We start from the raw sequence: 14,065 nt of genomic DNA, 5'->3' as shown, positions 1-14,065 counted from the left end.
GTGAGAAGACAACAACTGTTGGTGCAATTATTAGAAAATTGAAGAAGTTCAAGATGACGGTCAATCACCCTCGGTATGGGGCTCCATGCAAGATCTCACCTCGTGGGGCATCAATGATCATGAGGAAGGTGAGGGATCAGCCCAGAACTACACGGCAGAACCTGGTCAATGACCTGAAGAGAGCTGGGACCACAGTCTCAAAGAAAACCATTAGTAACACACTACGCCGTCATGGATTAAAATCTTGCAGCGCACGCAAGGTCCCCCTGCTCAAGCCAGCGCATGTCCAGGTCCGTCTGAAGTTTGCCAATGACCATCTGGATGATCCAGAGGAGGAATGGGAGAAGGTCATGTGGTCTGATGAGACAAAAATATAGCTTTTTGGTCTAAACTCCACTCGCCGTGTTTGGAGGAAGAAGAAGGATGAGTACAACCCCAAGAACACCATCCCAACTGTGAAGCATGGAGGTGGAAACATCATTCTTTGGGGATGCTTTTGTGCAAAGGGGACAGGACGACTGCACCGTATTGAGGGGAGGATGGATGGGGCCATGTATCTTCCCTCAGTAAGAGCATTGAAGATGAGTCGTGGCTGGGTCTTCCAGCATGACAACGACCCGAAACACACAGCCAGGGCAACTAAGGAGTGGCTCCGTAAGAAGCATCTCAAGGTCCTGGTGTGGCCTAGCCAGTCTCCAGACCTGAACCCAATAGAACATCTTTGGAGGGAGCTGAAAATCCGCATTGCCCAGCGACAGCCCCGAAACCTGAAGAATCTGGAGAAGGTCTGTATGGAGGAGTGGGCCATAATCCCTGCTGCAGTGTGTGCAAACCTGGTCAAGACCTACAGGAAACATATGATCTCTGTAATTGCAAACAAAGGTTTCTGTACCAAATATTAAGTTCTGCTTTTCTGATGTATCAAATACTTATGTCATGCAATAAAATGCAAATTAATTACTTAAAAATCATACAATGTGATTTTCTGGATTTTTGTTTTAGATTCCGTCTCTCACAGTTGAAGTGTACCTATGATAAAAATTACAGACCTCTACATGCTTTGTAAGTAGGAAAACCTGCAAAATCAGCAGTGTATCAAATACTTGTTCTCCCCACTGTATCTGATGACGTTGACTCAACATGGAAAACTGATTGGATTTGCAAAAAGTCATTCACGTAAGGCTTTTTTTCACCCAACTTTTAACCTACAATAAATCCAATGAAATTCTGATTTTTTTTATTTTTATTTCATGTTGAATTTACGTTAGTTGACATCTCAACCAAATGTAAATCAAAACTGGACGTTTAAATGATGTGCCCAGTGGGATGTAATTAATTATAGAAAAGTTGACTAACAAATGGCCTACCAAATGTCGGAAATTATAAGCAGAAAAAGGCGTAATTGTATTTATTTTCACCACGTCAAAAAACGTTATGCCATCCCTCTGCAAATGATGTAAACAGCTTAAGACCTTAACAGGGATATGAGCTATTATCCGGAATACTGTGCCCATGTAAACGTGGTCAGTGTGTGATTCAATGAGTACAGTTACATGCACACAATAATACGATTATTGTGGATAGTCAGATTAAAGGGATACTTTGGGATTTTGGCAATGAGGTCCTTTATCTACTTCCCCAGAGTCAGATGAACTAGTGGACATTTTTATGTCTCTGTGTCCAGTATGAAGGAAGTTAGAGGTCGTTTCGCAAGCCAATGCTAACTAGCGTCAGCAAAATGACTGGAAGTCAAATAAAATGCTCCATAAATAAAAGGTGTAGACTAACAGTGAAATGCTTACTTACGGGCCTTTCCCAACAATGCAGATAAAAATAAAAATAAAATAATAGAAAAATAATAACAGAAGGAATATATACACAATGAGTAACGATAACTTGGCTATATACATGGGCTACCAGTACCGAGTCGATGTGGGGGTACGAGGCAATTGAGGTAGATATGTACATATACAGTGGGGAGAACAAGTATTTGATACACTGCCGATTTTGCAGGTTTTCCTACTTACAAAGCATGTAGAGGTCTGTAATTTGTATCATAGGTACACTTCAACTGTGAGAGACGGAATCTAAAACAAAAATACAGAAAATCACATTGTATGATTTTTAAGTAATTCATTTGCATTTTATTGCATGACATAAGTATTTGATCACCTACCAACCAGTAAGAATTCTGGCTCTCACAGACTTGTTAGTTCTTCTTTAAGAAGCCCTCCTGTTCTCCACTCATTACCTGTATTAACTGCACCTGTTTGAACTCGTTACCTGTAAAAAAGACACCTGTCCACACGCTCAATCAAACAGGCTCCAACCTCTCCACAATGGCCAAGACCAGAGAGCTGTGTAAGGACATCAGGGATAAAATTGTAGACCTGCACAAGGCTGGGATGGGCTACAGGACAATAGGCAAGCAGCTTGGTGAGAAGGCAACAACTGTTGGCGCAATTATTAGAAAATGGAAGAAGTTCAAGATGACGGTCAATCACCCTCGGTCTGGGGCTCCATGCAAGATCTCACCTCATGGGGCATCAATGATCATGAGGAAGGTGAGGGATCAGCCCAGAACTACACGGCAGGACCTGGTCAATGACCTGAAGAGAGCTGGGACCACAGTCTCAAAGAAAACCATTAGTAACACACTACGCCGTCATGGATTAAAATCCTGCAGCACACGCAAGGTCCCCCTGCTCAAGCCAGCGCATGTCCAGGCCCATCTGAAGTTTGCCAATGACCATCTGGATGATCCAGAGGAGGAATGGGAGAAGGTAATGTGGTCTGATGAGACAAAAATAGAGCTTTTTGGTCTAAACTCCATTCGCCGTGTTTGGAGGAAGAAGAAGGATGAGTACAACCCCAAGAACACCATCCCAACCGTGAAGCATGGAGGTGGAAACATCATTCTTTGGGGATGCTTTTCTGCAAAGGGGACAGGACGACTGCACCGTATTGAGGGGAGGATGGATGGGGCCATGTATCGCAAGATCTTGGCCAACAACCTCCTTCCCTCAGTAAGAGCATTGAAGATGGGTCGTGGCTGGGTCTTCCAGCATGACAACGACCCAAAACACACAGCCAGGGCAACTAAGGAGTGGCTCCGTAAGAAGCATCTCAAGGTCCTGGAGTGGCCTAGCCAGTCTCCAGACCTGAACCCAATAGAAAATCTTTGGAGGGAGCTGAAAGTCCGTATTGCCCAGCGACAGCCCCAAAACCTGAAGGATCTGGAGAAGGTCTGTATGGAGGAGTGGGCCAAAATCCCTGCTGCGGTGTGTGCAAACCTGGTCAAGACCTACAGGAAACGTATGATCTCTGTAATTGCAAACAAAGGTTTCTGTACCAAATATTAAGTTCTGCTTTTCTGATGTATCAAATACTTATGTCATGCAATAAAATGCAAATTAATTACTTTAAAATCATACAATGTGATTTTCTGGATTTTTGTTTTATATTCCGTCTCTCACAGTTGAAGTGTACCTATAATAAAAATTACAGACCTCTACATGCTTTGTAAGTAGGAAAACCTGCAAAATCGGCAGTGTATCAAATACTTGTTCTCCCCACTGTAGGTAGGGATAAATGACTAGGCAACAGGATAGATAATAAACAGTAACAGCAGTGTATGTGATGAGTCAAAATAGTTAGTGCAAATAGGGTCAATGCAGATAGTCCAGGTAGCTATTGGTTAACTATTTAACTAACTATTTAGCAGTCTTATGGCTTGGAGGTAGAAGCTGTTCAGGGTCCGGTTGGTTCCAGACTTGGTGCATCCGTACCGCTTGTCGTGCGATAGCAGAGAGAACGGTCTATGACTTGGGTGGCGGGAGTCTATGACAATGTTTAGGGCCTTCCTCTGACACCGCCTGGTATAGAGGTCCATGATGCAGGGAGCTCGACCCCAGTGATGTACTAGGCCATTCGCACTACCCTCTGTAGCGCCTTGCGGTCGGATGCCAAGCAGTTGCCATACGAAGCGGTGATGCAGCCAGTCAAGATGTGAGTCTATGGGTATCTACTAGCGTGCTATAGATAGTTATAATAATTACAATAGTTAAAATAGTTATAATAGTTCGTTTAAAACATTTACATGCTTTGCAAGAAGAACGATTTCCCTAATAATCCTGTTTACATGGACACATCTGAAATCAGGCTACCTGATGGGACTTAATTAAATAAATGCAGAAAACGCATTTCGCCAATCAAAATAACTGTTCTACCACAGCGACCATGTTATTTTGCAAAGCCTATTTGATTGAGTTCGGACATATAAAGTTTGTATGTGAAAACTATCTCTAAGATGTTTTTTCGAACTCACTTCACTCGTGCATAAGATGGAGGCATGCACTACCGGTGCAGGCACATGGGCAGATCAAATACACTGCTGGAACGCCGATTAAGCTGTTTACATGTCCTAATAATTAGAAAGATTGCTAAGAAAACCAAGTGTTATAATCAGTGTATGCTTACTTCGATTTTGACCTTACGCTGATTAAGATCAGCAGAGTAAAGTGTTTACATGACTATTGCCATACTCGGCCTACTGCCATAATCTGTTTAATATTGTATTATTAGTGTGCATGTAAAAGTACTCAATGAATACTCTGCCTCTCTGTCTCATAACTGGGCCAAGAGCGGCACCTCCTGGATAAAACAGGGGAATACAGTTGTTTATTAACCTCACCAGTATGTATGTGTGTGTGTGTTTGTGTGTGTGTGTGTGTGTGTGTGTGTGTGTATACCTCCAGTAGCAGCAGTAGGGTGTGTGTGTGTTCTTTGGCAGGTACGTTGAGCAGGCTGTCCATTAAGAGGATACGGATGAAGTCACACACCGGCTTCCTGGTTGGCTGACACACCCACTTAGGCACCTCCTCTTCACCCTGAGGAGATGAGAGCTAGAATATCACTATTTATCAAAAACCCCATCCTAGGTCTGATGCCACTACAGGAGGAAGATGAAGAAGAGGAGGAGAAAGACACACACACACCTCAGGGTAGTCTGGAGGAAACACAGTGCTGGCGAGTGTGTGTAGAAACTCTGGAGACGTCCATAGTGGGTCTCGGGGGTGGTGATTGTGTACCAGACAGAGGAACTGCATCACACTTCCGGGAAACTGCAACTCCCAAGATGCATCAGCGGCAGATGACCGCTATACATGGAGAGCGACAACAGACAGGACAGCATTTAGAATGAGGAAGGGTTTTATAGTAAGTCCAAACTGATGACATTAATAGTAACCATTTACAATATTAAGTGCTTTGAGACTACATTTGTGAAATTGTCGTCAGAGTGAGAGTGTAAAATAATTTCTATGTTATGTTTTGAACCGAGTTGTCTCACTGTGATGATGGCCTTGACCAGCTCCAGTAGTATGGCTGCAGACTTGGAACACAGCTGTAGGGGAGCAGAGTTTGTGTACGCTGTGCTGTCAATCACTGCCTGCAGAACCTCATCCAGATCTAGCTACAGAGGAGACCACAGAGGACATCAACTTTTAAAGGCATAGTCCAACACAGGAATCATCTCATGCATGCCAAAATAGATTTAGCTTTGTTTGATTTACTTTACAGTTAATCATGAGAATTGAATAGTGCAAAATAACAGGAGTGTTAGGAGCCCTATTTAGATGCTCCTAATATCTTGCCATGTCACTTCAATGTAACTTAAGTCACTTTAATGTACTTAAACTACATTATATCCAGGTTAGTGTCATGTTACCTGTCCGGCAGGTATTTCCCCTCCTCTCTTCCCCAGCAGTAGAGCGGCCAGAGCTCCGTACACCTGAGGCAGGTGAGCCTGGCGAACCAGAAGCCTTTGCAGCACATCGAAGCCTGCGCAGGTGACACTCAGACACTCATAGGACCACTCATAAGCTCTCAGGTTGTCTAGGAGACACACAAAGACAAATACCATACAATACATTAAAGGAAAGAATACACCACCGGTGCCAGACTACGGTGGGTATTTAAGGTGTTTTACAATACGCTCAGTTGGAGAGTAATACATACAACAACAATACATTGATTAGAGAGTAAGTCTACACAGTCAACATGGTGAGAGTATAAACTTTTATGCATATCTACTCATGTAATATAAACAATTAGAAAACGTGTTGTTTGGATCCTGGATGCTGATTGGTTGAAAGCAGGGAGTTATAGCACCACAATCCCCGCATTCCACGGGTAATGCCTGTTGACAGTTCCATTAGATTTATCAATGCGCATTGACTCTCCCACAGCCCAGCCAGTAAATGTATAAACTTTATCTACACCGGAAAAAAAGCATCAAGACAATATTTCCCCATGCTCCTAGCCTAGCATTTGGTTTGGTACAGCGGGGGTTAATATAAGCGATCTCTACTGTGTCATGCATATCAACGTGGTAAGACTGACAGCTTCTCTAGGCCAGGCAAATTCATTTATCAGGATCATTATAAAGGATATATACAAAGAAATGGCAATAAAGAAACAAAAATGCACATAGTTTGCTGTCATTTCAGCTGCTTGATGTTATTATGTGTTAGCTTGCCTTTAGCCTAGCTATCCTCCATAACTATATTATTGACTTGACAATCAGCTGGTTTTTGCCTATTTATACATTATTCATCAAATCATTATTTGCTGAAGTTCTTGTTGCCTATTTATATACTGAACAAAAATATAAATGCAACATTCAACAATTTCAACGATTTTACTGAGTTACAGTTCAAATAAGAAAATCAGTCAATTGAATTAAATGCATTAGGCCCTAACCTATGGATTTCACATGACTGGGCAGGAGCGCAGTCACTTGGGAGCCAGGACCACCCACTGGGGAGCCAGGCCCAGCCAATTAGGGCTTTATTACAGACAGAAATACTCCTCAGTTTCATCAGCTGTCTGGGTGGTTGGTCTCAGATGATCCTACAGGTGAAGAAGCCGGATGTGAAAGTCCTGGGCTGGCGTGGTTGCACGTGGTCTGCGGTTGTGAGGCCGGTTGGACGTACTGCCAAATTCTCTAAAACGACGTTGGAGGCAGCTTATGGTAGAGAAATGAACATTAAATTATCTTGCAACAGCTCTGGTGGACATTCCTGCAGTCATCATGCCAATTGCACGCCCTCTCAAAACTTCTGTGGCATTGTGTTGTGTGGGAAAAAATTGCACATTTTAGAGTGGCCTTTTATTGTCCCCAACACAAGTTGCACCTGTGTAATGATCATGCTGTTTAATCAGCTTCTTGATATGCCACACCTGTCAAGTGGATGGATTATCTTGGCAAAGCAGAAATGTTCACTAACAGGGATGGAAACAAATTTGTGCACACAATTTGAGAGAAATAAGCATTTTGTGCATATGGAAACATTTGGGGATATTTTATGTCAGCTCATGAAACATGGGACCAACACTTTACATGTTGCATTTATATTTTTGTTCAGTATGAATTATTTATTAAATCATTAGGCCTATTTGTTTAAGTTCTTGTCTCTCGTCATCATTGAACCTCTGCTAGCTAGCTAGCTACATACCAATGATTTCTTTAGCATAGCAACGTGGAATGAATAGAATGAAAGACTGGGTATAAAACATCCCAAATAATTAACGATATGTTTGGTTAGCAACCTCAGAACTAACAACTGGCTTTTGCCTGGACTATATTGTCTGGTGGAAGGATGAAATAAAACGTTTATCTTAAATGTTTTATAAAAGCAATAATGCCCTTAAACCCGGGGATTATCGAGTGATAACTCCCTCCTAAGGGTTGATTCGGGAGTTATCACACAATAATCCCGGGTTCTCATGCCTTATTGCTTAAATGTTTATGAAACATAATACAAATCATGTTAATGAACTACAAAACATACAGTATCTAAACAAAAGTATATCGTACCCATGACAACAGAGGGTTCATCCAGGCTCTCTACTAGGGTCCCTGGGAACACGCCCTCTCTGAAGCTGTTCCGCTCGCTCTGATTGGCCAGGAGGAGTGTGAGTAGACGGAGCCCTAGGCACAGGGAGGAAGGGTGGAGGTGGGGCTGCAGGAACAGCAGGAACCAATCAATGCCCAGCGTCTGGATCAGCTCTTTCTGCTTACTGCAGGTGGACACACACACACACAAACACACACACACACACACACACACAGACACACACACACACACACAGAGACACACACAGTAGATCAAACATGTTTAAAATGCAGTAGTTCCATTGAAACCCATGTTAACCCTATGGTGAGAGGTTTGACCCTGCAGGTACTCACTCTGCAGTGAGAGGACTGTCTGAGCTGATGAGGTCACAGAGAGAAGACAGCAGTTGATTACGGACCCACACTGGTCTTGCTGGACTGAAACTATGGGCTACAGGAGAGATAGGAGAGAATTACTATACACTGGCAGTGGTTGGGGTAAGGGTTAACCCCTAAGGTCTTAGAGGCCTGGGGATGTGTTTCTACAAAGCTAATATATGGAATTGTTTTAAAATGGCCATACCAAGGATCATTTAGCGATTTGATTTGGAAGTTTAGGACCCCTGTAAGTATAAAAATATATACACAAAAAAAGATTTGAATTTGGCCTTACTGCTATTAGCCCATAGAAATGCATTGAATTACATATTCATACATGGCAAAACAGATAGTCAAAACATTTATCAAAAGGAAGTACGTTTTGTGTCTGTCCTACACTCAGTGGCCAGTGTCCCATCTAGTACTGGGTCGGACCCCCCTTTGCCTCCAGAACAGCCTGAATTCTTCAGGGCATGGAAACGTTGCTCAATCGATATCAAGGTACCAAATGTGTGCCAGGAAAACATTCCCCACACCATTACACCACTGCCACCAGCCTGACGCAATAGGAAGTGGGATTCTTCAGACCAGGCAATGTTTTTCCTCTCCTCAATTGCCAAGTGTTGGTGATCGCGTGCCCACTGGAGACGCTTCTTCTTGTTTTTAGCTGGTAGTAGTGGAACCGGTGTAATCGTTCTGCACACCACTGTTTTACTGCGCCGTTATTTGCCTCTTTGTGGCCCGCGTGTTAGCTTGCACGATTCCTGACATTCTCCTTTGACCTCTCATCAACGAGCGGTTTTCTCACACAGGACTGCCACTGACTGGATGTTTTTTGTTTGTTGCACAATTTTCGTTAAAGCCTAGACACTGTCGTGTGTGAAAAGCCCAACAGTCCCACAGTTGTGTCAAGTTGGCTGGATGTCCTTTGGGTGGTGGACCATTCTTGATACACACGGGAAACTGTAGAGCATGAAAATCCCAGCAGCTGTCACGATCGTTTATGGAAGATACGGACCAAGGCGCAGCGTGATAAGCGTACATTTTATTAAGTACTTAACTCACGACAAAACAACAAACAAACGAAACGTGAAGTCCTAGGTTACACAAAACAAACCTTAACGGAACAAGATCCCACACCGACTAGTGCCAAACAGGCTGCCTAAGTATGGTCCCCAATCAGAGACAACGAGTTACAGCTGCCTCTGATTGGGAACCACCCTGGCCAACATAGATCCACACGATCTAGAAAACACAACATAGAAAATACAACATAGAAACTCCCCACCCTGGCTCAACATTTAAGAGTCCCCAGAGCCAGGGCGTGACAGCAGCGTTGCAGTTCTTGACACACTCAAACTGGTGCGCCTGGCACCTACTACCATACCCCGTTCAAAGGCACTTAAATATTTTGTCTTGCCCATTCACCCTCCAAATGGCACACAGACAATCCATGTCTCAATTGTCTCAAGGCTTGAGAATCCTTCTTTAACCTGTCTCCTCCCCTTCATCTACACTGATTGAAGTGGATTTAACAAGTAACATCAATAAGGGATCATAGTGTTCACTTGGATTCACCTGGTCAGTCTATGTCATTGAAAGAGCAGGTGTTCTTAATGTTTTGTACACTAAGTGTATACTGTACTTCCATAATTGTTTTACTGGTACCGGGCTACCTTCAGACAAGTCTTGTGAGGCTTGTGGATGTCCTAGAGCAAAACAACCAACATGTTCGTGAGAGTCTCACCTTTCGATGGTGGGGTGATATTAGTGTGTAGCCTAAACTGTTCGGACGCTACAGACAGAAGTTGGCAGACCGGCGGTCTTAAACTGGTACCAGGCTACCTTCAGACAAGTCTTGTGACTCTTGTGGGGGTCATAGAGCAAAGCATAGGACACCATTGTGTTCGGCTTTCCATAGAGGGGACATATTAGTTTGTAGGCCAAACCGTTTGGACGCTACAGACGTTTTCGTGAGAAGACCGATTTTCAGGATGTCTCCTGGTCTGACAAACACCGCTATTGCTCTGCCACCTTCCACCGCAGATGCGGAAGGCTGACATTGGTGGATGCGGTGGATTGCAAAAAAAACAGATATCTCTAACTTAAACAGACAGATTTTGAGGGGGATTTTTAATTATTATGCTAATTCGATTTCAGCGGGGGCGTTAAGGATGTGTTTAGGGTTAGGCTAGGCTGAACTTAATCTCGGAAACCCAGAACTAAAATGTGGCGTCAGATGCTCGATTAAGTTCTGGGGGAGACGTGTTAGACGATACTAGAATGATGAACAAAGTTCCTTGTTCATCGTCGCATCCCACAGTCTGTTGACAAACACTATGATTAGGCTGGACTGGAATAGAGCTATTTGTAACTTGTGGGGCTGTACCTTTGGTTTCCTCATCAAGAGAGTCAGAGAGTCCAGAGCTTTCACTCACACTTGGGGGAGGCACGGTGTACACCAGGAAGAGGCCAAGGCTGGAACAAATAGAAAACACACACTTGGCTTAGTACACTAGTGACATACACCCAGCACAGTAAGAAGAGTGAGTGGCTGTCCCGTAAAAGACAACGCTAAAATGAAACACTGATGAGCAGTTTCTGTGTGTGTACTGCATATGCCTGTGACACAGATGTGTGTGTGTGTGTGTACCTGCGTATGTCGGTCGAGGTGAAGTGTCCTCTGAGCAGGCGAGTGATGATACAGGTGGTGACCTTGACTTTCCTGGGGGTCACCATGGGGTCAGCCAATAGGAAGAGCAGTATAGGCACCAGACCCAGGTTGTGCATGACCTTTGCATTACCATGGTCACCACTGGGGGAAAGGGTGGAGGAAGGTGCAGCAGTTCATTGTTCAATTTACTTGTGGTTGAAGTAAAGTAAGTGTGTAATTTCAACAAGGGTAGCACAACATTTATTTTTGATGGCTCATGAAGTTCCTGTACCTTGATGATTTCAGGATTTCAGCAAGGTGATCGAGAACTGACAGGTCCAGACTTTCCGGAGTGTTCTTCCACACCTTCAAGGGAAGGATCAAATGTTAGAACACCTTCCAAATATTGAGTTGCACCCCCTCCCCCTCAGAACAGCCTCAATTCGTCCAGGCATGGACTCTACAAGGTGTCAAAAGCGCTCCACAGGGATGCTGGGCCATATTGACTCCAATGCTTCCCACAGTTGTGTCAAAGTGGCTGGATGTCCTTTGGGTGGTGGACCATTCTTGATACACACAGGAAACTGTTGAGCATAAAAAACCCAGCAGTGTTGCAGTTCTTGATACACTCAAATGGGTGCGCCTGGCACCTACCCTGTTCAAAGGCACTTATATATTAAGTCTTGCCCATTCACCCTCTGAATACCACACATACACAATCCAAGTCTCAATTGTCATATTCCCTTCATATACACTGACTGAAGTGGATTTAACAAGTGACATCAATAAGGGATCAAAGCTTTCACCTGGATTCACCTGGTCAGTCTAGTGTTTTGTACACTCAGTCTATATCTAACGGGAGGTGTCTAGGTATAGGCTCTAGGAGTTGATTTGTGAATGTAGGGTTGGTGTGGGGCTGGTGGGAGTATGGTACCTCCAGGTCACAGAGCAGGGCGTTGAAGGCGGGTCTGTTGTGTAGAGAAACGGCTCCAGATCCCAGGTGGTCCACTGAACCAGACAGAGACAGCACCAGCTGGAAGGTTCTACTGCTCAACACACCACTCTTAATCTTCAGCAGGAATGCTAGGAGCTAGAGACAGTGAGGAGGAGATGGGGATCAGAGTCATCATCCCAAGGCAACCACATTTTAATGTAATTATTGTCATCTACGTTTGGGGGCATCCAGAAGTTTGGGCTGTACAGATTTGTATGTCATGAAGCGGCATAATTCTATCCATTCCATTACTTAGAGACCTGACTGGGTTGTGTTCATTAGGGGATGCAGTGGAAAACAAGAGAAGTCCAGGTAATCACTCCGTATCAGTCCGTTTTATTCCAATTGGTGCCTAATGAACCTACCTTGTAGCCATTGATGCGTGTCATCTCCCGCTGCATGGCAGGGCTGGTCTCCAACACAGACAGCAGAACTTTCACTGCCGCGTACAGCGCTCCGTCATCTGTCGCCATAGCAACCAGACTTAGGATCACCGCCGGCCCACCAAGGTACAGAAAGCCGTCCCCTGCGCTGCTGGGAGCGAACGTCCGCACTCCTGACCGACACCACAACACACGTTCAAACTGTATACTGTAAACAGTTAATAGCACCATACAAATTGACCTCTGATGAAAGCACACTTACATTTCTTAACCCTTTACACTCATACCTGTATATGGGTTGGAAATGGCAGATTTGGGCACTAATAAACACCTAAAATTGAACTTAGTGGCTGAACAATAACATGCTATACATGATATCAGAGCTCTGGCTCTGCGCTTCACAGCACCAAATGTGTTCTGGCTGACAGCCGTTCTAAACTTGAACACCACATCGAGACATCTTAATTCACAGCATTTCCCTCACTCAGATGTTGACCCCATCCCTCCCGGTAATTGGGCAACTTTTGCAAATGTTTTGTTGTCTGAGTGAGGAAAATGCTGTAAATGAAGATGACTCTATGTATTTTGAAAGATGAGATGTTGAGGATTATAATAAATACCACTTTGATGTAAGAAAAGCGAGCCAAACACCCGTGAGTCCAAATGTACACTTCACATCTCCAAATCATAAAACTCATGTCATATACAGTGTCAACGTTTATGATCACTATGTTTGATGTACAGTTACAAGATGACATATCATCATACCAGTGGAGGCTCTTCAGAGGAGGAAGGGGAGGACCATCCTCCTCAGTGAATTTCATAAAAATGTAAATTGTAAAACATAAAAAAAGTTATCATTTTTAGATAAAACTATACTAAATATAATCACGTCACCAAATAATTGATTAAAACACACTATTTTGCAAAGAAGTTCTACAATAGCCTCAACAGCACTCTGTAGCACCATGGTGTAGCTGGAGGACAGCTAGCTTTCGTCCTCCTCTGGGTACATTGACTTCAATACAAAACCTAGGAGGCACATGGTTCTAACCCCCTTCCATAGACTTACACAGTAATTATGACAACTTCCGGAGGACGTCCTCCAGCCTATCAGAGCTCTTGCAGCATCAAGAGCTAGCACTGAAGTGTATACAATGTGGTGAGTAGTTGACGCAAAGAGAGTGAAAGACAATAGTTGAACAGTTCTGAACAAATTAATTTCTTCCAAAATGAAGCAGAAGCAAGCGAGAAATAGAGAGAGAAAGAATTTGTCATTTTTTTTAACTTTCAGTTTCACTTACTTAGCTAGAAAATGCAGCTAGCTAGTTTAGCCTACTGAAACACCCTGCTCAAACAGAGTGATGCTATGTAAGCTAGCTGGCTATGACTTTCCAACTCAACAATGGAACTCTACCAAGTCAAGGTAAGCTTTTGGTATTACTAATTTATTGCCACTGGGGCCCGCCAGTGTAACTGCTTACTGACTGTACACTGTAATGTTACTGCATGATTGTAGCGGATTTACTAAAGCGTTAGTTCTATTAGCTATGCTGACTATGACGTTACTTTAGCTAATATGATGACAACAATGTAGGCTGTGTGTAGCGGTTTGGCTTGGAAAGGTTTTTTTCACCTGGTCACATACAGCTGATGTGTTGTGCATTGAAGTCTACAAGCTAAGGGAAGAGGTGAGAGGAGGAAAGTGCATAGATGTGAGAAGGAATACAAAGTGGCTGCTATGAAAGTGAACTGTGTTT

General features: G+C 43.6%; 1 protein-coding gene across 1 annotated transcript in view; it reads right to left on the bottom strand.

Annotated features, from left to right (window-relative positions):
• The window catches only part of wdfy4 (WDFY family member 4), a 157,554-nt gene that overhangs the window by 82,661 nt on the left and 60,828 nt on the right, over nt 1-14,065 (bottom strand). The window contains exons 26-36 of the mRNA XM_084157490.1: nt 12,288-12,478; nt 11,863-12,018; nt 11,221-11,294; nt 10,929-11,090; nt 10,665-10,753; nt 8,252-8,348; nt 7,880-8,082; nt 5,729-5,895; nt 5,351-5,473; nt 4,998-5,159; nt 4,752-4,889 (exon numbers count right to left, since the gene is read on the bottom strand). Coding sequence (XP_084013616.1) covers nt 4,752-4,889; nt 4,998-5,159; nt 5,351-5,473; nt 5,729-5,895; nt 7,880-8,082; nt 8,252-8,348; nt 10,665-10,753; nt 10,929-11,090; nt 11,221-11,294; nt 11,863-12,018; nt 12,288-12,478 — 1,562 coding nt within the window. The remainder of the gene's footprint in view (nt 1-4,751; nt 4,890-4,997; nt 5,160-5,350; nt 5,474-5,728; nt 5,896-7,879; nt 8,083-8,251; nt 8,349-10,664; nt 10,754-10,928; nt 11,091-11,220; nt 11,295-11,862; nt 12,019-12,287; nt 12,479-14,065) is intronic.

This window comes from Coregonus lavaretus (genome assembly GCF_964263955.1).
Source record: "Coregonus lavaretus genome assembly, chromosome: 1".
Lineage (NCBI taxonomy): Eukaryota > Metazoa > Chordata > Actinopteri > Salmoniformes > Salmonidae > Coregonus > Coregonus lavaretus.
The sequence above is the reverse complement of the archived record's forward strand: the minus strand, read 5'-3'. Positions and strand labels throughout refer to the sequence as shown.